This window comes from Beta vulgaris, chromosome 2 (genome assembly GCF_026745355.1).
Source record: "Beta vulgaris subsp. vulgaris cultivar EL10 chromosome 2, EL10.2, whole genome shotgun sequence".
Classification (NCBI taxonomy): Eukaryota; Viridiplantae; Streptophyta; class Magnoliopsida; order Caryophyllales; family Amaranthaceae; genus Beta; species Beta vulgaris.
Window position 1 is genome coordinate 3,165,543 of NC_079203.1, and position 26,656 is coordinate 3,192,198.

The 26,656-nt window shown below is 39.0% G+C and overlaps 1 protein-coding gene across 1 annotated transcript; it reads right to left on the reverse strand.

Annotated features, from left to right (window-relative positions):
- Positions 1–287: 287 nt before the first annotated feature.
- LOC125495264 (UPF0481 protein At3g47200-like) lies at positions 288–21,105 on the reverse strand. Its single transcript, XM_048639921.2, has 3 exons — positions 21,073–21,105; positions 20,316–20,719; positions 288–1,736 (listed from the first exon to the last, which is right to left on the reverse strand). Exons 2-3 carry the CDS (start codon positions 20,354–20,356, stop codon positions 362–364), a joined length of 1,416 nt encoding a protein of 471 aa, XP_048495878.2. The 5' UTR covers positions 20,357–20,719; positions 21,073–21,105; the 3' UTR covers positions 288–361.
- Between the last annotated feature and the right edge of the window lie 5,551 nt (positions 21,106–26,656).

Consider the following 26,656-nt stretch of genomic DNA (forward strand, 5'->3'; position numbering starts at 1 on the left):
GTTTTATTAACATAAAGTAAACGTGATGTTGTCAACTATAGTTGTTTTTTTTATACCAAAAGTGAAGTGATTCGAATAGATGAAACTATTCAAAGTGGCAATTGTTGCAATAGAAAAAGATGGAGAAATTATATAATAATTGTGTTGAAAAACCTCATTTCAGATCAACAAAAAATCAACAATGTTGATAAAAAATTTGCAAAAATAAAATAAATAATAACATGTGCAACACACGGGCTTCAAAACTAGTATACTCTAAGATATTAGGATAAAAGAAGAAATATGGCTAGGACACACTGTAATATACCGTGGATTAAGGGCTATGATAATCTCTGTAAAAATAGTACAATATTAATAACAACTATTGCGTAAATCCAGTATAAACCTGTAACACAGTGAGAACAAGAAGAACCACCAAATAGACCACAGAAAGGGTTGACCAAGGATGATTAAAGTAGTCTGTCTTCAGTATGGCCCGCCATTTATTCCACCTGGTGGTAACATGCGCATGCAAATCCCGACTAACTTGAGAATAGTAGACTTCACAATTCGTGATTGCAACGTTTCTAGTGATTCTGTTTATCATAGTTGCCACCTCGTCATCACTACCAAGCCAATGCTCGATGATTCCATGTTTAATTAGTACTTGTACATCTTCTGAAGTATTGATCAATGCATCGAGAAAGAATACATAATGAGTAAAATATGAATCTTCATAGTAGTGGCATTGTTCAGAAAACATGAGGCTGCGAAGAATAGTTTCTGTGGTGTCTTCAATTGTTAATGTCGGAATCTGTAATACCCCGTCCCTATATTTGATATCTAGTAAATTCTTACCGTCTGTTGCGAGAAATTTTACTCCTGTGGCCTTGAGCGCAGTCGCGGTTGGAGGAAATTGAGACTTTTTCTCATCTTTTAGGTTTCGGCCCTGGCGTTTGAGAGGTAAGCAACATAGCTTGTTCTCATCGCAAAATCTCTCTTCATTGTCTTTCGGGTTTTGGTCATGACCAAGTTTGACTGATGGGTAACATAAAACTCTCAAGAAATCGACGAGATCCTTAATATCTTCTGCATCCCTTACTCTAACTTTACCTACTGTACGTGCAGCCACCCATCCTGGAATACTAGATTCACCTATGAAATTGCAAGTAATGTCTCTGAAGGAAATCTGAGGGTAATCACTACCAAATGCCATCAAGTATAATTCATTGAGAAGAAAAAATGGGAGTTGGTTGTCTGCAAGAAACACATCTTGCAGCACCTTCAATGCCCATGCCATCATTTTATCCATAGGATCCTCTCTATGTGGAAAATCAGGACTACGCAACATCATAAAGTAGATGATGAATGCAGCATCGACCATCATCATCTCGACAAATTCGTCGCTTGAAAGACTTATATTATCTTCATAGAACAAACGAGCCTCTTCCTCCCACCCCTTTAGAAAATCAATAAAATTGCCCAAGCTGTAAGCTGCGTAACCTTTTTTCCATACTCCAAGTTCAAGAAAGCATTCCAGGTGCCTCAGTTTTAACTCTTGTGAATATTTTAAGGAATTTCTCTTATAGTAGTATATCGGACCAATTGAAACAACTGAAGGCTCATAACATTCTCTATTTACCTCGCGAAGGTGTTCAGGTACCTGATAAAGACGATAATCCTTACCTTTAGATTTAGGCAACCCACGAAGCTTATGTTGTATAGAAGTTTCCACAATGTTGGTTTCAGTTGCCATTCTGTTTTCCAAATCATATATTGATTATATATAATTAGTAATTGCACAATATAATCAGTTCAACTCATGATATTTTCGATCTATCGGAAATGCCAGATTAATCATGTTGAAGAAAGCATTATATATGTATAGAACATAGTAGTATACAACATAATGCGGTGAATGGAACTTGAAATCTACTTTGTACACAAAATTAATTTATCTTTCCATGGTCAAACATGGAAAGGTGAAATTTTTTTACGAGCTAGTCTAACTGTTAATTTTTCAGATTATATGAAAATGGGCCTGGGTAACCCAATAAGGAGGAGGTTTAGTCCACTTACAAGTTAGGAGGTTCCATCCTAAAACCAATTGGTAATAGGAGGAGTAACTCCTCATCTTATAAAGTGGTTTATTCTCTCCTCTTTCTCCAATGTGGGACACTCACAAGTGATCATTTAATGGGTTTCAACACACCCCCTCACTTGTGAGTGTCTTTAGAATTTAGAGCTAACTGGAAAGGTCAGAGCAATAATCCTCTTAGGGGGCTGGACATCCTGTCGAGGTAAATCCTTATCCAGTAGCGATCAAATACCCAATTTAGACGAGACCCGCAACCCGGGCTCTGATACCATGTTAATTTTTCAGATTATATGAAAATGGGCCTGGGTAACCCAATAAGGAGGAGGAGAGTTTAGTCCACTTACAAGTTAGGAGGTTCCATCCTAAAACCAATTGGTGATAGGAGGAGTAACTCCTCATCTTATAAAGTGGTTTATTCTCTCCTCTTTCTCCAATGTGGGACACTCACAAGTGGTCATTTAATGGGTTTCAACACTAACCTTCTAGCAAATGATCGAAATTTTATCTTATACCATAAGCCTTGTCTAGTCCTCTAAGTATATTGTATCCCTTTTCTACACACTTGACCATTTTCAACCCAGATAGTTATTACTTATCTGTTATAAATGCTATATTCTAATTAACATAATAATATTTTTTTAAATATAGTTACCATTTCTTACATTAATTATTGTTGGGGATATGTATAAAAGGAGTATTTATCTATAGTATGATTTCTTTTTATTGTAGGATTCATAAAATAGCTTGTACTATATATATTCTGATAATCTTGTGAGAATACACAACTTTTGATCCCTAATCATTTTTTTTAATGGTATTGGAGCCGAAAGCTAAATTTTTTTTCCTCTCTCCCTCTCTTTGTTGTCGTCTAGTGCTCGTTGAGCAGCCATTAAATTTTTTTTCTCTTGCTTGCCTTCGTCCTTCCTTCGATATCAATTCTCCTTTTTATCTTGGTGTTGATGATCACCCTCACGATTTGATCACTGCTACACGTCTCAAACTCGATAATTATGATAATTGGGTTGCTGATGTGCAGATGGCTCTTGAAGCTCGTAGAAAATTCGAATTTCTTGATGGCACAATCAAGCTAGAGGCCACGCCTCCGTGCATTATGGCATATTGGGTCACTGTCGATGCTATGCTTATTTCATGGATCACCAACACTATTGAACCCGAGGTAATTAAATCCACCCTTTGTAAATTTCGTGATGCTCATCGTCTTTGGGATTACTTAAGAACTCTTTTATTTGCATTGGTGAATGGGCCTCGTATTCATCAACTAACATCAGCTATAAATGAATGCGAGCAACCTAAATCCATGTCTTTTTCAACTTATTATGGAAAACTGCGTACTTTGTGGATGAATATATAAACATGAACCTTCAATTTCATGTTCTTATTGCTCTAATTTTGATGTTGGTTCTCGTCATGAATCTCGACGTGACGCACAGAAACCGCATGATTTTTTGATGGTTTACATCTTGGTTATGCTCCTATTCGATCCAATATAATATTCTCCGACCCGCCTTCCATCTCTTGACCGCGCCTAATTTGTTGGTTCAAGATGAAAGGGTTAGGTCCTCGTCCATTATTCCGGTTGATAACCCTGCGGAAGTGTTTTGCTTTGTTGTCCAATCGAGCGCACCTCGAGGTCATGGGCGTGGTGAGCGGCCTACATGCATGCATTGTCATAAAGTAGGGGATCGGACGACGTGTCTAAGTGGGTGCTCCATGAATGTTCTCATTGCAAAAAGCATGGCCATGATGTTAGTAATGTTGGGAAAGTCAAGTAAACTAAGCAAGAGACTGTATAAGAGAATATTAATATAACTGGATTACTACCACAGAAGCAAAACTACAACTCTTTAAATAAAGAAGGAAAATATAACTGCCACCTAATAACTAGGAACATGAATGCAAAGTGGGGAAAACATGGTCCCACTAACTACTAACAATTGTTAACATAATGGAAAACAAGTTGTTGACTAAGCAAGCCACTAACACTATCTCTAACTAAAGCTTGAAAGTAGGAACTTAACTAACTGATTTGAAGCTTTGGTCAAACACTCCCCCTGCTTCAAATATTTGTAACTCCCATCTGCAATCTGAAAAAATGATGCTTAACCTGTGACAGAGACTTTGTAAGCACAATCAGCAACTTGCTGGTTTGTATTACAGTACTTCAGAATTATTTCTCCACTAGTAACCATGTTTCTGATGAAATGATAACGAATATTATGTGCTTAATTCTCCTATGAAATGCTAGATTTTTTGTCATTGATATGGTGGCTTTATTGTAACAATAGATTTTAGTTGCACCTTCTTGAACTTGAAGAAAATCAGCTAAAAGTCTCCACAACCATACAGCTTGACAAGCTGCTCCTGTAACAGCAACGTACTCTGCTTTGGAAGAAGACAATGCAACAACATCTTATTTCTTTGAACACCAGGATATAGCACCAGACCCTGGAGAAAATACATACCTAGATGTACTTTTTCTATGTTCTTAACATCCGGCCCAATCACTATCTGAAAAACCAACCAATCTGAAATTTTCCACCTTCTTATACCAAATTCCGAGAGCTACAGTTCCACTAACATACCGCAAAATCCGTTTTGCTGCCCATAGTGATGCTGAGTCGGATTATGCATGAACCGAGATATTACACTAACTGAAAATGCAATATCAGGTGTAGTGTGAGACCACTAATTTAGACCTCCAACAATACTGCGATACCGCCTTGCATCTGCCATTCTGGTACCATCTTCACCAACCAACTTCTCACTTATATTCATGGGTGTAGGGGCTGAATTACAGTTAAGCATATTGAATTTTTTTGAGCACATCAGTGGCATATTTTGCTTGAGAAACAAAAATGCCATCAAGACTTTGCATAACTTCAAGTCCAAGAAAATAAAGTAATAAGCCCAAGTCTGTCATTTCAAATTCACTCATCATCGAGGACTTAAATTCTTCAACAATAGCTTCATTAGAGCCCATATAAATCATATCATCAACATACAAACACACCATAAGAAAATCATAGTTACCTTGCTTCTTTACATAGAGAGTCGGTTTATTTTTGCTTCTTTCAAATCCTTTCTTCACAAAATAAGAGTCCACCTTACTGTACCATGCTCGTGGAGCCTGCTTCAAGCCGTACAACGCCTTTCTTAACTTGTAAACTTTGTTCTCTTCACCTATTGGAATAAAGCCTTCCGGTTGAGAGACGTACACTTCTTCAGATAACTCTCCGTTGAGGAAGGCAGACTTGACATCGAACTGGTATACTATCCACTGGAGTTGTGCAACAAAAGCAAGCATAGTTCTCACTGTCTCAAAGCGAGCTACGGGAAAGAACGTCTCATCAAAATCAACACCTTGCGGTTGTGCGTACCCCCTTTGCAACTAATCGAGCTTTATACTTCAAAACTTCTCCATTAGCATCATACTTTGTACGATACACCCACTTCAAACCAATGACATTCTTCCCCTGTGGTAAGTCCATCAACTCCCATGTGTCATTCCGTTCAATTGCCGACATTTCTTCAGTCATTACAGTTTGCCAAACCTGACTACCTGCAGCATCTTCATAATACAATGAGTCTGAAGCAAGCAAAGCAAAATTTCATGAAGCATAAATATCCTCTACCAAACAGAGTCGGCGAGGAGGAGTTTCAGAGGTGGAACTAGAGTGTGATGCTGGACTTGTGGGAGGAGACAGAGTGCCACCAGTGCTGCTTCCATTTGGAGTTGACGGTTCCGAAGGTTCTGGGTGGGTCAGTTGATGGAGCTGCATTGAGAGGAGCCATATGGACCACAGATGATGTCGTATTGGTGCTACTCTTCCATGTCCAAGTATCTGCTTCATTAAACTTGACATCTCTACTAATGAGTACCTTGCCACTTATTGGGTGATATAGCTTATATGCCTTAGATTGAGTGCTATAGCCAATAAAAATACATTTTTCTGATTTTTCGTCAAGTTTTTGCCGAGCGTTAGATGTATCTAAGGCATATGCTATGCAACCAAATATTCTTAAGTGGCTTACCTGTGGCCTCCTTCCCTTCCATGCTTCATAGGGAGTCTTGTTAAAGACGACCACCCTTGTTGGAGAAAAATTCAGTAAATATACTGATGTTGCTACATCTTCGGCCCAAAAATGCTTAGGGAGGCCTGCAAAAGTCATCATGCTCCTCGCCATCTCAACAACTGTTATGTTTTTGCGTTTTGCTACTCCGTGTTGTTGTGGAGTATACGGTGCAGTGAGCTCCCTGCGAATGCCATACATCTCACAGTAGCTATTAAAGGCATTAGAAGTAAATTCACCACCTCTTTCTGTACGCAACACCTTAATAGAGTATCCCGACTCATTTTCCACTAGTACCTTGAACTTCTTAAGATAATCAAAATTCTCTGATTTGGACTTCAGGAAATATACCTAACTCAAACGGCTGTAATAATCCGTAAACAGCAGAAAATACTTACTACCACCAGTTGCTTCAAGGGTTGAAGTTGTTCTCTGAGTCTTTAGGCCTTCAATCTAATGTGAAAAAATAAACTATTTATTGTAGTGGTGTGCTTGAGGTAGAGATTGATAGAATACTCTAGATGCTTTGTTTTATGAGAGGTTCTTTACTTTTCAAATATTTAGGAGTCCTTATCTGCTCTAAAAGGATTTCAGTTGTGGATTGTGAATGTCTTGTTGATAAAATGGTTGCAAGAGTCAGAGTTTGGAGGTCCAAAAATCTTTCTTTTGTTGGGATATTGCAACTCATTAACTCAGTCTTTCTGAGTTTACATGTTTACTAGGCTCAAGTCTTTGTTTTACCTAGGAGTCTGCGTGCTTCATGGCATTGAGAAAGTTTATAGAGCTTTCTTATGGTCTGGGAATTATCATAGTAATAAGGCTGGTTATGTGAGATAGGAGGAGGTGTGTACGCCAAAATCAGCTGGGGGATTGGTTATAAGGAATAATACTCTTGGGAGCTTGAATTGGAAGCTATGTGTAAGTATGTTTGTGTTATAACAGATGTGAGAGAGAAACAAATAATGAATGCAAAAACAATGAATCAGAAAACAGATTTACGTGGTTCACCAATTTGGCTACGTCCACGACAGAGAGGGAGAGAATATTTTATTATGTGAGGAAAACCATAATATAGAGAGAATAGAGACTAATTCGGCGTGTAAAACATAGGTTAAAATAACCTATTTATACTAAACGGCTCAAAACGCGTTTCCCGCATCAATCGCCGACCCTCCCGGGCGAAATCCGCCCGACCGGGCGGTCCCCAGATGTCCCAAACGTGCTTGCGCCTGACCGGGCGAGATCCGCCCGACGTGCCCGGGCGGAGCGCAGGACGAAAACAGTTTCGTCTGTTCTTCGTAAAACTGTCATAACTTTCTCGTTTCTCAGCGGAATTGGGCATATGACCTATCGTTGGAAAGCTCTTGGAACAAGCTATCACCTCCAATTTGAATCACATCAAAACCATTTATATATTGAGAGATATGTGCATTCAAAGTCAGCCTTATGTCATTCCTTCTTCACGCATTCTACCAAACACCTTCAAGGCACCATTCAAGTCACTATTCTTACAGTTTTGACAATGGAAAAGAAGCTGCATAACATGTGGGTGAAATGGGTTCATTCAATGTATGTTCAGGATGCTAATTTGTGGGAGGACCAGCCCAAAACTTTAGCAATCTGGCATAGGAAGAAAATTTGTTTAGTAAGAGATAAATTGAAGCAGCATTTCAATGCTACACAAGTACGACAAATTTACTTTTACTCTATTAAAAAAGTATATGAAACTTTGACAGGGGAACAAAATAGTTTGAAATAGAGCAGGATTGTGTGGAATTGAGCAATTATTCCACATCATCAGTTATGTACTTGGTTGGCCATTAAACAGAAGCTGAGAACAAACGTCCAGCTGTTCGGATAGGGTGTTTGTGATGATGATTTGTGCATGATTTGTGGTTCAGATTCTGAAACGCATGAGCATTTGTTTTTTAATTGTCATTTTAACCAAAGTTGTTTAATTAAGATTAAGCAATGCACTAAAATTAGTCGTGACATCACTCACTTTGCTCAGCTCATTAGTTGGTTGGAATTGAGGAGAAGGAATAATAAGCTCATAAGGGCAGTTAGATTGCAGCAATTAAAGCTATTGTTTATAGTATTTGGAAGAATAGAAAATGCTGCTTTTTGGGTGCATAAAGTTGAGAGTATATAGAGTAGACAAAGAATTTTAAAGCAAAAGGTTTATAGTTGCATATCTAGAAGCAGTGGCGGAGCCATCAGGGGGACATGGGAACAGATGTCCCCCACTTTTTATAAATAATTTTATGTTTTTTTTTTTAAAAAAAAGAACGCTGGGAAATGGGGACTCTGAGAGACACGTGAAGCTTTTGAAAAAAAACACGCTTGAAACAAAAAAAAGGAAGAGTAACTGAGGAAGAGAGAAAGTGAGAAACGGCATAAACATTAAACCCTAAACTCGAACGACGACCACACATTCGCTGGAGCCGACGACGACGAGCGATGAGGAAGAGGAACAAAGTCAGAACTTCAAAGTTCGAACTTCGAATGAACCTCAAGTCCTCAATCTTCGTCTGCCTTCGAAGTTCGAATGAACGAAGGAGTCAGAGACGAAGCCACGAAGAGATGCCGCTACGCGCACCTCCCACGGCCAATCGCCACCCTCCCAAGTCCCAACCCCGACGCGACGACTCCCAGTCAGCCATTTAGTAAGTTGCTTTTTCTAATTTCTAAACCCTAAGTGGCTAAGTTTTAGTTTTTTTAAGGTATATATATATATATATATATATATATATATAATATTATATTATATATATATATATATATATATATATATATATATATTATATATATATATATATATATATATATATAATATATATATATATATATAATATATATATATATATATATATATATATATATATATTATAAATATATAATATTATAATATATATATATTTATTTGGTTGTGAAAATGTGAATTGTGATACATGTGAATTTGTGATTGTGGATTTATGGTTGTTGATTGATTTGTTGTTGGTTTGGAATTGGTCATGAACTCATGATTTAGGAAACTGTTAGTTTGCAATTTTGAATTTCTAATTAGGAAATTGTAGATATGACTATGTGAGTTGATTTATAATTGAAATATTGAATAGTTTCGTTTGATTACTTTGATATGTAATTGATTAATTTTTATCAATTTAATAGGAAATGTCTGAGTGATTCACATTCACCTAATTCTAACAAGTCCAAGGCTAAGGGAATACAGCCCGGTCTTCGACAATTTGTGTTAAGTATTAAACAAATTATGTTTTATTTTCTTTTTCTTAAAAAAATTCCGAATACTCGACGGTCGGATTTTGTCCCTCCACTTTGAGAATCCTGGCTCCGCCGCTGTCTAGAAGGAGAAAAACAGATGATCGAAATTGGATTGTGTAAGTTCTATTGACTATCAATCTAGAAATAATAGCAAACAATAAGGGGTCGTTTGGTTTTCATGAGGGTAAGGGAATGGAATCAAGAAAGGGGTAGAGGGGGAAAGGAAAGCAAAACCCTTAGATTAAAAATGTTGTTTGGTTGAAATTTTTTGTTTCACTCTTTCCTCTTTTTACATCCTTCCACCACCATCCTCCCTCTCATGTTTGCCGGAGCCCCGCCGGAACTCCCACCGTGCCCCCGCCCAGCCGGAACTCCCACCGCGCCCCCGGCCAGCCGGAACTCTCACCACTCCCCCACCCAGCCGGAACTCTCACCGCGCCCCCGCCCAGCCGGAACTCTCACCGCGCCCCCGCACTGCGCATGCGACCTCCCCCTCCCCTTTCAGATCTGGACTCAAACTCATCTTCTTCTCCAGAAAGATTCTTCGACATGCCGAAATCAGAAATGCCGGGTTGGGTCCATGATCGCAGCCCCTTCATTTCGGGGGTGGTGGGTTATGGGTGAGGGTGGTGGTTTTTCGAGGTTGGTCGTGGGTAATGGGTGGGTGGGGGTGGTTTTTCGAGGGTGGTGGAAGGTTTCTTGGTTGGGCGGGCATGTGAAGGGGTTAGTGGGTGGGGTGGATCTGGTGTGAGGAGTGGCGGAGGTGGGACTCCGGTGGTGGGTGCGGTGGGGCTGTTGGGCATTAGTGGTGGTGGAGATGGGGTGAGGGTGGTAGTGGTTGGCTAGTGGAAGGGGTTGTTGAGGGGATTGGGTGGTCAAACTAAATGGTCAAGGGTTTTCAAAACCCCCATTTTTAAGTGGGGGGGGGTTGGGGAATCAGGTTAGAGGGATTTGGGGTAATGGAGGGGAGAAAAGGAAAGGTAAAACCACCCAACCAAACAACTTTTAAGGGAATAGAATCAATCTATTCCCTTTCCCTTTCTTGTAAACCCCTTACCAAACGCCCCCTAATAGAATATCAAATAATAAAGCAGGAAAGAACACACCAGAAATTTTACGTGGAAACCCAAGAACTGGGAGAAAAACCACGAATATGCACTAGGAATCGATGAATATTCAAGAAAGATTACAAAAAAACACTCAAGAACTCTCTCTATAGCTTTCTCTCTCTCTAATATGTGAATAATGATGAATAATACATTAATCGTTATTAGGGCACCTATTTATACCCTCATTAAGAAAAACCGGAAAAATAAAGCGTCGTACTTTTCCCTGCAAAACCGCGAGTCGCGGAACTGGCCGCGAGTCGCGGTGCTGGCCGTGAGTCGCGGAACTGGCCGCGAGTCGCGGTGCTGGCCGCGAGTCGCGGAACTGGCCGCAAGTCGCGGTCAGCTCTCGCAGTTTTGCCAGTTCTGCGTAAAACAGTCATAACTTTCTCGTTTCTCACCGGAATTGGACATATGACCTATCGTTGGAAAGCTCTCGGAATAAGCTATCACCTCCAATTTGAATCACCTCAAAATCATTTATATATTGAAAGATATGTCCATTCAAAGTTAGCACTATGTCCCAAATGACGTTTTCCTTCTACGCAACCTCATCTCCACACCCATACACCTCCATGAGCTCCATATACTACCATATACCCAACAGATTGATAATCTGTAACTAGTATTTTTGTCGTTGTTCTTTGCCTTGGAAATATATTTGCTTACTTAATGATATAAAAAAGAAACTGATGCACGGAAGGTACTGTTTCTCACCCCTAACCAAATGATACCCCAATCTTTTTCTTTCTTCTTCCATGTGACCCAAACCTTGATAATTCACTTCAAGCTTCATTTTTGTCAAAGAATTTCATATAGCTTCACCAAAAATGACAAGTTTTTCCAGATCTAGACTTTGAAAATTAATTTAAACCATTTTTGAAAAGAAGTTTTTCCACAAAGAATGTCCCAAAAATGACAGTAACTTTGTTCCCCACGACTTTGCTCCAGCACCATATTAGCTTTGAGTCAGAAAATTGCTCGAAATTAAATCAAGTTATGATGGCGAAAACACCGAGTTTGAGTACGTAAGAAGTGATGAGAGATGTAGGTACCGCTATGGCGCAAATTAATTAGATCCTGCACCGAGGTGTAGGATGAGCATCCTGCACCTTGCCCATGTGGCTGACTTTTGGCAATATTTTTGAAAGTGGGCCAGCTCTTTCTCTCTCATCACGTGAAACAATTTTTTTAATGTACAAATGCATATGGTTTGGTGTACAATAATCTACGAGTGTACATTTAGGGATTTTCAGTGATCAAAGCAACGACCATCAATGTACATTGTGATTTTATTGAATTTCGGTATGAGAATGTAATTGTACATATTGAATTTCATTAGTGAACAAACATCAAACACACCAGTGTACAAAGAATGGAAATTACTCACTTGACATATTTCGGTATGGGACTGTAATTGTACATATTGAATTTCATTACTGAACAAACAAACACACCCAGTGTACAAAGATTGAAATTACTCACTTGACATCAACTTCATGAATTGGGTTACTTTCAGCTGGGGGATTGTCATTGTACATTTTGATTTTATTAATGAACAACCATGAAGCCAAGGATGTACAAGGAGGTTGAGTGTGGAAAAGAGAGAAGTGGTAAATTTCGGTATGAGACTGTAATTGTACATATTAAATTTCATTAGTGAACAAACATCAACACACCTAGTGTACAAAGATTGCAAATTACTCACTTGACATCAGCTTCAGGAATTGGGTTACTTTCAGCTGGGGGGTTGTCATTGTACATTTTGATTTTGTTAATGAACAACCACGAAGCCAAGAATGTACAAGGAGGTTGAGTGGAAAAGAGAGAAGTGGTGAACAGTATATGGGGGGGGACATCAAATCAGTTATTAAATGGTGAACAGTAAATGTCAAATCATTTACTTTTTGAATTTTCGATTTTGTACATTAGATGTAAGGGGAATGTACATTGGCTGTCAAATCAATTACTTTTTGCATGTTGAATTGTGCGTTTTATTCCTTTTGCCTTGCGTTTTGGACAAGGTGCAGGATGCTCATCCTACACCTTGGTGCACCATCTACGCATTGGTACCGCTATGGTGGTGGTGTGGAGATTAAGAACAAGAGAGGGAAAGAAATTAAATGAAAAACAAATTAGAGAAACATATAATTTGGGTTTTATTTTTTAATAAAAAGCACTAATTATTTTACTTTAAAAAAGAGTTAACGTCGTTAGTTATATTTTACTTTAAAAAGGAGTTAATGTCATTAGTTATTCCGTCAAGATTAATGATAAAATTCAAGTTTATGGTTATCGGGGGGGATGAAAATGTCGGGGTTATTTGAAAAAAGGCCTATATGTCAGGGTGATCTGAGATAATATCCAAAAAGGTAAACATATTCTCAATGTAGGGTGGGTTCTGCATTTTCAATCTCATTTACCTGTTTATTTTTTGGGGGGAGAGTTTTCTTGCTACAACTAATCTTATCAATCGCACTTCTTATGCTCTTCTCTGTAGTATATCTCTTTTCTAAATCCTACATGGTTATACTCTTGCTTATGAGGCCATTCGCACCTTTGGTTGTCTTTGTTTTACTCATAACCATAAAACTAAGGGTGACCAATCTGCAAGTACGAGTTGTAAATCACTAGTACAGAAATGTGAATTTCGTCGGACCTGGGACTACCATTTGCGTCGGGTAGAGGTCAGACGGCACAGGTCTCGACGCAAATGAGTGATACAGGATCGCGTTGGATAAGAAAATGACACAAATGATTGGCTATTTTCGTCGGATTCTGATCAACATGCGACGCACATCACCCCCCCCCCGCGGGCATCCCATGGGCATTTGCGTCTCCCATCTGCGGATCATGTTGAGCGATGTGCGACGCAAATGGCTTATCATCTGCGTCGCACATAGCTCAACATGCGACGCAGATGGGAGACACGCCAATGCCCAGCAGCAGCCTAGCAAGCCCACACAAGAATCATTTGCGTCGCACATGGTGGCACTGGCACATGCGACGCAAATGAGGTGTTCTACATCGAACCAGTGTTACATGCGACACAAATGCTGCGATTTTTCATTAAAAAAAGTAAATACCCTCATCCCAATTCCCAACAATTCATCAGTTTACACCAAATAGTTTGCAAATATGGCTTTGAAATGAACGAACTACTTCCTCCATTTCATATTACTCGCTACACTTCTCAATTCACGGACTCCTAGGTAATTTTTAGAGAAGAAAGAGGTAGAGAGTAAAAAGAAAAGGGACTCATGTGAGAGGAGAGAGATAGAGAGAGTTTATTGCCTAAAAATAAAGTGTAGCAAGTAATGTGAAACTTTCCACAATAGAAAGTGTAGCGAGTATATGAAACGGAGGAAGTACAAAAGATCGAATAATATTTGAAATAGAAGCAGAGCTAACACAGAAAAAATGAAATACAATAAAACGAAATACAAAAAGAACCCAAAAATGAAACACAATAAAACGAAATGAAAAAAAATTGAACCTAGAAAAAAAAACCAAATCTAACACAAAAACACAGGAAAAAAACAAAATACAATAAAAAGAAATACGAAAAGAACCTGGAAACCAAATAATACAATAAAACAAAATGAAAAAAATTGAACCCAGAAAAAAAAAATCAGATCTCACAAAAAGAACCCTTAAAATTCATGTCCACACAGTCAACTCCTTCAATCTTCACCGACGAGAGTGATTTCGATTCTTCAATCTGCGTGTCGACAAACATTGTCGATTTTGGAGAAATCAGATCTTGGAAAGAATGGCAAAAAATGAAGAGAGAATACGTACCGGAGTAGGAGGAGAGAGAAGGGAGACCGGAGAAGATGTGTTGATGTCGATCGTATGATTTTTTTTAAAATCATTTCTCACCGGAAAATTGCTCCTCAATTTCGTTGCACGCGTGTCTCCTCATCTTTTGTTTCGCCAAAAAATTGCTAAGAGAGATAATCAGACAAGTGAGGAATCTTCGGTTGTTGGTGTTCTTATTGATAAGAGTTGAGAAAATTGAGAGAGTTGATTTTAGTTGAGTTGAGAGAGATAAGGACGAACGTGTTGAAAGAAATGAGAGAGATTAGGTAAGAGATGGAAAACGACTGAGGCAAATTGGGAATTAACATGGACTTATCTGCGTCGCACACAAAGCCCGGATGACGCAATTTTCATTCTTTTTGTTTAAGTCATGAGCTTTTAGACGAAAACGATTAGCGTCGCATCCCCCAATCATGCGACGCAAATCATTGGATCCAGCCTGTGCGCAGCACTCTAGCTGTGTCTGTAACAAATCATGGTCGTCATATGCATCGCGTTCTCAACCCCGTTCGACGCAAATGACCCTACCACCTATCTGCTGTCATTTTGTGCGTCGCACACCCTCTAATGTGCGATGCAAGTATGCCATTTGTGTCGGTGCTTCTAGCATGCGATGCACATAGACTGACGCAAATTTGTATTTTTCTACTAGTGAATGTATATTTGTGGGTTATCCGTTCGATAAGAAGGAGTGGAGATTGTTTGATTGGATACCAAATTTCAAGGGATGTGAAACGTTTTGAAGAAGTTTTTCCTTTTGAATCCCCTGAAGATACCAATATTAATCCCTCTTTTTTCCCGTGGATTCCATCTCTATTCACCCAGATTTTGATTATTTCCCAACTTCCCCTACTAATCCAGCTCCACAAATCACACCTAATTCCCCACAAAATCCACAGAAAACTACCCCAAACCTTCTCTCCCTACTGCTGGCCCAAACCCAGCGCTACAACATTTGAACTCCCTCTCCTTTGGACTATGTTGCTTCACACGCTGGCCCATCTTCGCCCCATGGCTTCTTTCCTTCTCACTTGGATCTATCTCTCTTCCGTGCTGGCCCATGTCCCCACGCTCACCCGCCTTAACCAGATGTGGGCCAGACCCATCACCCAGCTCCTCACGCGCCTGGTTGAGGACCATCTTTAGGCTCTTTCCCTCCACCTCTTAATGCTCATGTTGGTGAAAATTTGGATAATATTGAGATAATACGAGATTTTGTCATGCACTATGTGGTAGCTGAAAGTCCATCTCTCTTTATGTCCTCCCCTAGTCTCTCTCAAGTACTCCTTATTTTATAGCTCATTATATAAATTGCACAAAATCAACTGTGAATTATCGGAAGTTTATTGTTGTTGTTAAGTCTAACACTAAACCAAGATCTTTTAAAGAAGTTATGAAGGATGATAGATGGAAAGCTTCTACGAATGATCACATTTTCGCCTTGCACCAGGGGAAAAAACCTTATCTGTCACTTAGTAACAGATTCAGTTTTTACAAAACCGCATCCGAAAATCATTAAAAAAAAAGGGGGGGGGGGGATAGAAAGCTAGACGAAAAATTTGATCCGGTCATTAAGTGAACCGAATCACATTTTAGAATCCGCTCTGATTTTCTAAAATCTGATCCGGTTCTCAAGAAAGGATCAAATTATCCGTTATTTTTTCTATAAAAAAACCGCATTTCAATTCCCCTGCCACCCAAAATGACAGACCCATAAAAACGCGCCTCTTTTTAGAGGCCAAGACCCAAATTGCCTTTTTTAGGCTCCCAAGCTGAACTCTCTCTCCTCCCTCATAACTATCAAACCCTAATCTCCCTCCTCTCCCCTCTCTCTCTCCTCTCTACTCCTCCCCCATACCTTGCCGTCAGATCCCTCCTCCCACCTCTCACAAATGCCACCACCTTAGTTACCTCTCTATCTCCTCTCTACTCCTTCACGAAACGAAAAACGAAGAAAATGAAGAACAAAGAAACGAAGAGCAAAAATGAAGAATGAAAAAATGAAGAATGCAATGAAGAGCAAAAATGAAGAATGAAGAAACGAAGAACGTAATGAAGAGCGAAACAAAGAAATGAAGAGACGAAGAATCGAAGATATGTACACAAGTATTTGATTCGTTTGAGTTTCTATGCGATTTAGTTTTTGGATCTGGTTGTAGCTGTTGGTTTCTTTTTCCGTTTTCTTTTACCAGATTTTTTCGTTTTATTTGGGATTAAGTTTTTGGATCTCGTTTTGGATGTAGGTTTAATTTTGGTTTTTTGGGCTGCCATTTTCGTTTCAATTTTTTTGGCTTCCATTTTCGTATAATTTCCGGGATCTAAATTTTTGCTTTTTCATTTTCGCTTCTGCTAATACGAAGAAAACATCCAAGTCTTCTTCCATTCTCCTTCATTTTATCTTATTTTGTTGCTATTCATGATTTTATCTTAGTTTTTGAAATATATACTGCAAATTTTTTAGTTTTCATTGAATTTCTTAAGTTTTCTGGAGACTTTGCTTGAAATACTTATATGAAATTAACGAATGTTCTGGAAAATTTGTTGAAGAGTTTTAGTTTACTACAAATTTGTTAGTTTCAATCGAATTTATGAAGTTTTCTAGAGATTTTGCTTGAACTACTGCTATGAAAATAATGAATTTTTTTGGAAATTTTCGCTATATTATGGTTTTTTTTTTAACTGTTGGTTTTGAATGTAGGTTTTTATGTTCGAGCATTAATTTTCGCTTTTTGTTTTCGTTTTTTCGTATATTCTGCCCTTTGGGTCAAATATCCACATTCATATCAACAACAGATTTAAGAAAATGATTATTGTATAAGTGGTAAATTTCATATGTATTGTTTTCTATACATATATTAATTCTGTATATACGTTAATTTGTTATTTTTGTATATTTGTATAATATTCTGTATTTATGTTGAAATGTTGTTTCTTTGTATTTATGTTTAGTTTTCATATAATTTTCTGTATATATGTAGCTTGGTGTAAAAATATAGTCATGTGAGATCTTGTTAGATTCATTTTTATATGTATTTTTGTAATATGTACTTTTTATAATTTTTACAAATATAAATTTGGAGATGTATGTACTCAAAGTTTTTCTTGGCATACGTGAAAAGTAAAAGTATAATATTTTAAAAAATGGAGGAAGTATAAAAAATTAAAATTTATTATAAATATATGTTCGTATTAAATTTTTTATAACACTGACGAATAACTAATTGAGAAAAGAACATTAATATGATACACACACATAGCGTGTAAAAATTACTAGCACTAATTATTTAATCTCATGTGGTGGGGTAAATGAGATCAACGGAGACGAGATATTTAACATAAGAACAAATAAAAATAGAAATTACCTAGATAGAGAAAAAAAAGTGTGGGAGAAAATTTATGAGATTGTTATCTATCCTTGAAAGTACAATTTTTTTTATATAATCAACAGCTTTCACAAAAAAATATCTTTCTCTCTCTGAAAACACAAAAGCTCTGAGCTCTCTCTAAAAACACCAACCCTAGGAACTCGCCGGAGTTACGGCACCACTTAGGTTTCCGGCGGTCCTCCGGCAAGTTCCTCTGAATTTTTAGCCATCATTTCGTTTTCTTTTTTCGGGTTTTGATCTTAGTTTTGCGTTCGTGGTCTTTCTTCGTCGTGCGCAGCGACACTTTCCGGCGGTGGCGGTCTCCAGCTCGTCACTTTCCATCCCCCGTCGTTCGGTTCGGTTCACTTCCTCCTCCCTGTTTTTCGTTTGTCGATACAAGTAGTCGCCTAGGGTTAGGTTTTAATTGGCCTCCCGTTCCCCCTCTCTCTTTGGTGTTAGTTGTTAGGGTTATTGTCGGTTTGGCCTCCCCTCCCCTCCCCTGTTTACTGTTTGTGTCAGTTTGACCTCCCCTTCTCCCTCCCCTGTTCAGTATTAGTTGTGTTGTTGTGGGCATCCCCTTCCCCTCCTCTACCTCGTATTTGTTGGTTGTCTTGGGCTCCCCCTCCCCTGGTTAGTGTTAGAGGTGATCATGGGCCGGGCCGGGCCTAAATTCGGGCCGAATTTTTGTATCCAAAGCCCGATATTTCGGTCCGGGCTTTTGCGGGCCAAAACGGGCCGGGCCAAAAAATAGACTAAAAAGTCGTTTTTAGCTTGCCCAAAGCCCGCCCAAAAACAAAAAAAACGATCGGGCCGGGGCGGGCCGAAAAATTCTGCCCAAAACCCGGCCCAAAAACGGGCCAGGCCGGGCCGGGCCAGCGGGCTGGGCCAAAATGATCACCTCTAGTTAGTGTTGCAGTATTAGTCGGTGGCTTCCCCTCCCCATCCCCTGTTTGAGTTGTTAGTATCGGCCCTAGGTGTTTTTTTTGTGTTGTTTGGTTCTTGATAGTGGTAGTATGAACATGTGTTTTGCTTTCTCAATCTGCTTGGTACTTTTGGTTCTTGTTGGAGGTAGTTTTTGTCGTCAAATTGTTGGGTCTAGTCCGTGCGCTTGGTTCGGGTTTGTGTGGCAAGCGGTTTCAGGGCTGGGTTTGTTCTCTCCTATTTTGCGAAACGGAGATTTGTTCGAGATCTAACAATGCTTAGATCTCCATCTCGCTGGGTAATGATCTTCTCGATCATTGCCTTGACAAAACGATGTCTGAAGACGGCTCCCCAATTTGTTAATTGGGTTTATAGCGCGTCAACTCATTTAAGCTTCTCCGGTATACCCATTCCTCAGGGTATTAAGTCACAAAGGATTGTGATTTGGTTATGTTGCGAGTTTCTCAACTTGCTGTTTCTTTGTCACCCCGATTGTGAAGCAGGTTCACCCTTCCCACTCCTTTGTTCAGGTCTCTGTCGCTCCTATTCCGTCAACATCAAAGTCATCCAGTTATCCAACTTTAGTGACCTTCAATGCAAGCAGATTTCTCCTAGTTTTAGCTATTTACGTTATTGTACTTGTTCTTTAAGAGTACGTAATGCTCAGTTTGGTTTAGTTTCTTTGTATTTTTATAATGGATGCACTATCCTTAGGATGTAATCTCGCTTTTTAATTAATGTAAATTTTCTCGATGTCAAAAAAAAGTACAATGTTTTTTTCGGAATCATGCAGGTCTTATTAGTTAGTGGCCGAGTATTTAGATATAAGGTTTATTTAGTACTATACTTTATGTGTTCTCTTCATTCTTGTAATATAAGGTTTTAAGAAATTCATGTAATAAGGGAGAAAGATAGAGATGATATAGCTAGGGACAGTGGCGGAGCCAGGATTCTCAAAATAGAGGGACAAAATCCGAAGGTCGGGAAATCGGAAAAAAAAAATTAGAAAAACATACTACAACACAAATTGTTTAATACTTAATGTTTTATATCCAAAATTCCAAAATACTTACAATCTTACAATCCAAAAAGAAATGAAAAAAATACATAAACTAGAAATATGTGTTTTTTCTACTTCCTCAACCTTTTTCCCTAACCACCTCAAAAGTTTAAGAAAATTACCCCTACTATAAGATTCCTCACTTTCACTATGAGCGAGTGAAGATGTTTCTTGGGATTTTATTCTTTTAAACATGAATTATCGAAGATCGGGTTGTTTCCCTTTAGCGTTGGACTTGTTTGAATTAGGTGAATGTGAATCACTTGACATTTTCCTAATTAAATTCATAAACATGAACCAATTACATCATCAAACCAAACTAGTCAATTATAAATCAACTCATATGTAAAATTCCCAAATTAAAAATTAGAAATTACAAACTACCTAACCCCTAAAACATGAATCAACAACTCAAGTCAATAGATCATGGCCAACATTCCGATTTTCAACAACAAATCGTTTCAACTAATTCAAGTATTCAGATTTCAGCCATAATCACAAATTCACAACCAAACACTGATATATATTACCTCAAAACAGTGAAATTAAAACTTAGGGAGTTAGGATTTAGAAAAAAAAAAACAACTCACTGGTGACTGGACTGGTCGGTTGTCGACGTGGCAGGCAGCATAATTCCGGCAGCAGACGGCTCGTGGTCGTGGCTAGACGACTCCTTTCTCTCCTAGTCTCCTTCGTTTGAACTTTTAATCGTTTCCTTCGTGGTCGAGTTCCTTCTCCTTTCTTCGTATTTCGTTCCGGCAATCCAGCGTACTGGACGGCTCGCGGCGGCCTGGCGAGCAACGGGGAGTTAGAGTTTGAAACTTTCTCTCCTCAAATTCTCTCTCTTCGTTTTTCTCAAAGGCGTTATGTTTGAATTTGTTTTGCGCGTACAGCGAACCCCAGTCTTTTGTTTTTCAGGGTTTTTTTCCGTGAAATTATTTTTTAAAGTGGGGGCCATTTGTTCCCATGTCTTCCCTGTTGGCTCCGCCACTGGCTAGGGAAGTCATGAGAGACAAAGATAGAATGAAGAGTTAGATAATATGTTATGTTACATAAATATAATTTGAAACGCTGGAAAATAAAAACGTTGTAAGTAAAAGAAAAAGAAACAACTATTAGAAGCAAATTTACAACTTTTCTTATTATTTTCTAGCACATCGAGAGCCACAAAAAACATGATATGTACGAAATTTGATCTCAAATAGTGGATATCGTCTCCAAACCTTTAATCAACTAAATTAATTGTATCATCAAAGTCGAGAATACAATTACAGAAGTCGTATAGCAAATACAACTCATTACAAACTATAAGATATCATAGATCAGAGAGAAAGAGAAGCAACATACCAGGAATGTGTAGGGTTGGATCGTTAAGAAAACAAATTAGACGGGTAGAAAGTATGATTTACTGATTGTAGATCTTTTATAATCTTATTTAGGCCACTAAGACGGTTGACTTTTAAGAAATTATTGCTAGTACATCTCTAATAATGCCTGATTATAAAAATCAATTATTAATTTTACATTATTTTTTAGTGCAGTTGTCTTCAACCTTCATTTATAATATATTCATGGAAGTTAAGTGGACAGAAAATGTGTAAAAAGCTTTTGTGATATTTTGTGATTCGAACATATGATCTTTGAAATGAAATGTGAGAGTTTAACCATTAATTATTTATTATTTTAATGCTTAATGTTTCAAAGTAAACATAATAAAATCTTATAACTATATGTAATTATAAAAACATGTAGACAAACTTTTTGATATTTAACCTTTTATTAAGCAATATCATTCTCTTACACAAATTCCATTGAAATTGTTATTTTATCTCCAATTCTTTAGAAGTTATTCATTTTTCAATTTCGCACTAGACAAAATATTACCAAAAGCTAATATAATCAATTATGAAATTTAATAATAATATATTTGATAATTGTAACTGATCCGAGATATCGCTCGAGTCAAAATTCTAATGCAAATTGCTATATTTGTGCAGAATAATGAGATTGAATAATAATCCACCTTACTGGATCAAGTATTATTATAATCTAGAAATAGCTACTAGTCTTATTTTATGACGAGTCAAGTTGTTAAGAGTAAAAAATTTGAAGTCTTTGTTGAATGGACTATGAGAGAATACAACCAGTAGTTGGTTTCACCCTAAAGGAGCACTTCCGCATTTTAATTTGAAATTTCGGATGATCCGCAAGTCTACTCTTGTTATAACGGACGTGAGAGAGAAACAAATATCGAATGCAAAAACAATAAAATCAGACAACAAATTTACGTGGTTCACCAATTTGGCTACATCCACGGCAGAGAGAGGGAGAATATTTTATATTATGTGAGAAGAACAGATTACAGAGAGAAAAGAATGAATTTCGTAGTCTAAAACCCTAAGATATAAATAAGGTATTTATATCCCGTTCAGAAAACGCGTTTCCGCGTTTACCGGGCAGCCGCCCGATCGAGCGGTAATTCTTTCCTTCCCAGCTTCGTTGCGCGCCCGGTCGGGCGAAGTCGCCCAGTCGTAATTACGGTACTTCACCCGATCGGGCGAACACGCCCAATGTCATCGGGCGAGGCTTCTTTTCACTTCAGCTTTCTCTTGTTGCGGGCCTGATCGGGCGACCTCGCCCGACCCGATCGGGCGGTACACCAAAACTACACTTCGAGGTATTTTGATGCATTTCCACAAACACATTCAAGGCATAAACTTCTACAAATCTCCACCTTGACTTGAATCCTCTCACAATAACCAGAAAAACAGATGCATTGATCACAACGCCCAGAATCTCCCAAACACCAGATTTGTCCCAAAAGACAACCAGACCAGATTAGTCCCTAAGGACCCCAGAATTGCCCAAGGAGGGCAATTAACAATCACGAACATTGAGTAAGTCCAAACAATGTTGAAACTTACTCTGCGGAACCGGCTTGGTGAACATATCAGCAGGATTATCAGGAGTTCCTACCTTTTTCACCTTAATCCTAGTCTCACTCCTCAGGAAATGGTATCTCACATCAATATGTTTAGTCCTCTCATGATGGACTTGATCCTTAGCTAAACATATTGCACTCAGACTATCACAGTACACAGTAGCCTGATCATGATGCAACCCAAGATCACTAACTAGTCCCTTTAGCCATATTCCCTCTTTAGCAGCTGCTGTCAATGCCATGTACTCTGCTTCAGTAGTAGACAAAGTAACTGTAGCCTGCAAAGTTGCCTTCCAACTAACGACAGAACCACAAGAGTAAATACATAACCAGTCATTGACCTCCTACTGTCAACATCTCCAGCATAATCAGAATCGAATAACCAGTGACTAAACACTGGGTATCATTCCCATAAATGAGACCAACATCAGAGTACCTCTAGGTACCGAAAAATCCTCTTGACTGCCTGCCAATGCTCCTTACCAGGATCACCCATGAACCTACTAACTACACTGACTGCATGTGCAAGATCCGGCCTAGTGCAAACCATAGCGTACATCAAACTCCCTACTGCACTAGCATAAGGAACCCGACTCATGTACTCCTTCTCCTCAGCAGTTTTGGGTGCAAAAGCCACAGACAAATGATTATTTGAAGCACTTGGAGTGTCTATAGGCTTTGCAGTTGTCATGCCAAACCTTGATAGAATTTTCTGAATATAACCTTTCTTAGACAAGAAAAGTTTCTTCTGACTTCTTTCCCTATAGTTCTCCATCCCAAAATCTTCTTTGCAGCACCCAAATCTTTCATCTCAAACTCAGCACTGAGAAGACCCTTCAACCTCTGAATATCAGACTTAGCCTTAGCAGCTATAAGCATATCATCTACATACAGAACCAGATATATGAAAGAACCATCACTCAACTTGTTATGGTACACACAGCAATCATACTCACTTCTGTTGTAGCCCAACTCAATCATGTAGCTGTCAAACCGCTTATACCACTGCCTAGGAGACTGCTTTAGCCCATACAAAGACTTCTTCAATCTGCAAACATAGTCTTCTTTTCCCGGAACTTGGAACCCATCTGGTTGTGTCATATAAATCTCTTCTTCCAACTCCCCATGTAGGAAAGCTGTTTTCACATCTAGTTGCTCAAGTTCAAGATCCTGATGTGCAACCATTGCTAGTAGCACCCTGATGGAAGTATGTCTGACTACAGGTGAGAAAATCTCATTATAATCTACCCCTTCCCTTTGTGTGAACCCTCTTGCAACAACCCGAGCTTTATACTTAACCCCCTCAGTAGGTGAAGACCCTTCTTTCTTCTTGAAGACCCATTTGCATGTCACAATCTTCTCTCTTCCTTAGGACGTTTGACTAACTCCCAAGTCTGATTTTTATCGAGAGACTCCATCTCATCTCCCATTGCAGCAAGCCATAAAGTAGACTCACTTCCAGAAACAGCTTCTTTATGGTGGATGGCTCATGATTTTCAACCTCCACCTCCTCAGCAACCTGAAGTGCATAGGCCACCATATCTTCAAAACCATACCTCTTTGGAGGCCCCACACCAACTCTTCTAGCTCTATCAAGTGCTATGCTTGGTTGATGAATTTCAGATGGCTCTGGCTCTTCCTCATGTTGATCTTCTCCACCTTGGTGCTGTGATTCACTCTCAGCCTGAGTGACTTGCAGCTCCACCTGTTTATCAACATCTCCACTGACAGACACCACAGTAGACTTCACAGAAGGGTTAAGCATGAAATTTTCATCAAATATTACATTCCTACTAAGTATGACACGATTTTCAGAAGGTGACCATACTCTATAGCCCTTAACCCAATCCCAAAACCAACAAATCTACCCTTCTTAGCTCTAGGTTCTAATTTTCCCTCATTTACTGATAATAGACAGTAGAACCAAAAATTCTCAACAAAGAGTAATCTGCAGGCTTACCAGACCACACCTCATAAGGTGTCTTGCAGTCAATACCTGTATGGGGTCCCCGATTGATCAGATAGCAAGCTGTACTTACAGCTTCTGCCCAAACCTCCTAGCCATCCCAGCATTTGAGAGCATGCACCTTGCTCTCTCACAAGGTCTGATTCATGCGTTCTGCAACTCCATTCTGTTGTGGCGTTTTCTAACAGTATGATGGCGAGCAATCCCTTCATTTTTGCAGAACTCATCGAACTCAGACCAACAGAACTCCAGACCATTATCAGTTCGCAGCCTTTTGATCTTCCTTTCAACTTGATTTTCCACTAAAACCTTCCACTGTTTGAAATCATCACTTTTATGCTTCATCATAATCACCCAAGTCATTCTTGAATAATCATCGATCATCGACACAAAATACTGTGACCTCCAATAGATGCAACTCGGGAAGGTCCCCAACAATCAGAGTGAATATAATCAAGAGTACCTTTAGTTGTATGAACCGCCTTTGGAAACTTGCTGCGATGAAGCTTCCCAAACACACAGTGTTCACAAAACTCTAGGTTCTGCACCTTGTGCCCACATAGAAGATCCCTTTTTGACAGAATTTGCATCCCTCTTTCACCCATGTGCCCAAGTCTCATATGCCACAACTTGGTCAACTCCTCCTTGTGAATCTCAGATGATGCAACAACAGCAGATGCTGTCATAGTAGACCCCTGAAGAATATATAAGGTACCAACTTTAATACCTTTCAGAACCACCTTTGAACCCTTGTAGACACTCATAGCTCCACCTTCACCTTGAAAACTGAACCCCTTACTATCTAGAAGACTCAGAGATATCAGATTCTTTGTCATTAATGGAACATGCCTAACTTCGTTCAAGGTACAGAGTGTACCATCATGAGTCCTCACCCTTATAGAGCCTATCCCAACTACTTTGCAGGCAGCACTGTTAGCCATAGAAACATTGCCTCCATCTATCTGCTTGAAGTTGAAAACCACTCCCTGCATGGACTAATATGATACGATGCCCCAGAATCAAGAACCCACACATCCCTACAATGTGACTGGCTATTAACTACTAGGGCCAGATCTTCCTCAGAATCACCTCCAGTTTCTGCCAAAGCAGCAGAACCTTCACTTTTATCCTGCTGTTTCTTTTTCTTAGGACACTCATTCTTCCATGCCCCTTCTCCTTACAGTAATTACAGATATCAGTAGTTTTAGGACCCTTAGAATTCGAATTTTTAAAGTTCGTTTTCTTTTACCAGATTTCTTTTGTCCCTTCCCCCAGTAACTACTAATCCAGATGCCTGATTCTCTGTACTAGACCCAGAAGCCTGTTGACAGACTTCTCTAGTATGTAGAGCAGATCTTACTTCTTCTAACGAAAGACTATCTTTACCAACAATAAAGGAATCCACAAAATTCTCATATGACATAGGCAAAGATACCACAATATTAAAGCAGCATCCTCATCATCTACTTTAACATCAATATTTCGCAGATCTAGTAAGATGGTATTTAATTTATCTAAATGATCTCTTAGAGACGTACCTTCCTGCATACGCAGGCTGAACAGACGTTGCTTCAAAAGCAACTTGTTGGTTAGAGATTTCGTCATGTACAAGCTCTCTAACTGCAACCACAGACCAGCAGCAGTGTCCTGCTCCGCAACTTCAGTAATTATGTCGTCAGACAGACACAACATAATTGTTGAATGCGCTTTCTCCTCCAGAATTTCCATCTCAGCGGTAACTGAATCCGTTGCCTTCTTGGCCAACGGTGCCCACAACCCCTGTTGCTTCAGTAAAGCCCGCATCTTGATTTGCCACAGACTAAAACTATTCCTCCCAGTAAATTTATCAATTTTGACATTCATCCCAAACATCTTTCTCACACAGATCGATCACCAAAGCTCTTGATACCAATTTCTTATAACGGACGTGAGAAAGAAACAAATTATGAATGCAAAAACAATAAAATCAGACAACAGATTTACGTGGTTCACCAATTTGGCTACATCCACGGCAGAGAGAGGTA

Coding starts and splice junctions, on each gene's coding strand:
- LOC125495264 (XM_048639921.2), bottom strand. CDS start 20,356: ATGCTGCCTGCCACGTCGACAACCGACCAGTCCAGTCACCA. Junction 1,737..20,315: donor ACCGACCAGTCCAGTCACCA/GTGAGTTGTTTT, acceptor TTTGGAAAACAG/AATGGCAACTGAAACCAACA.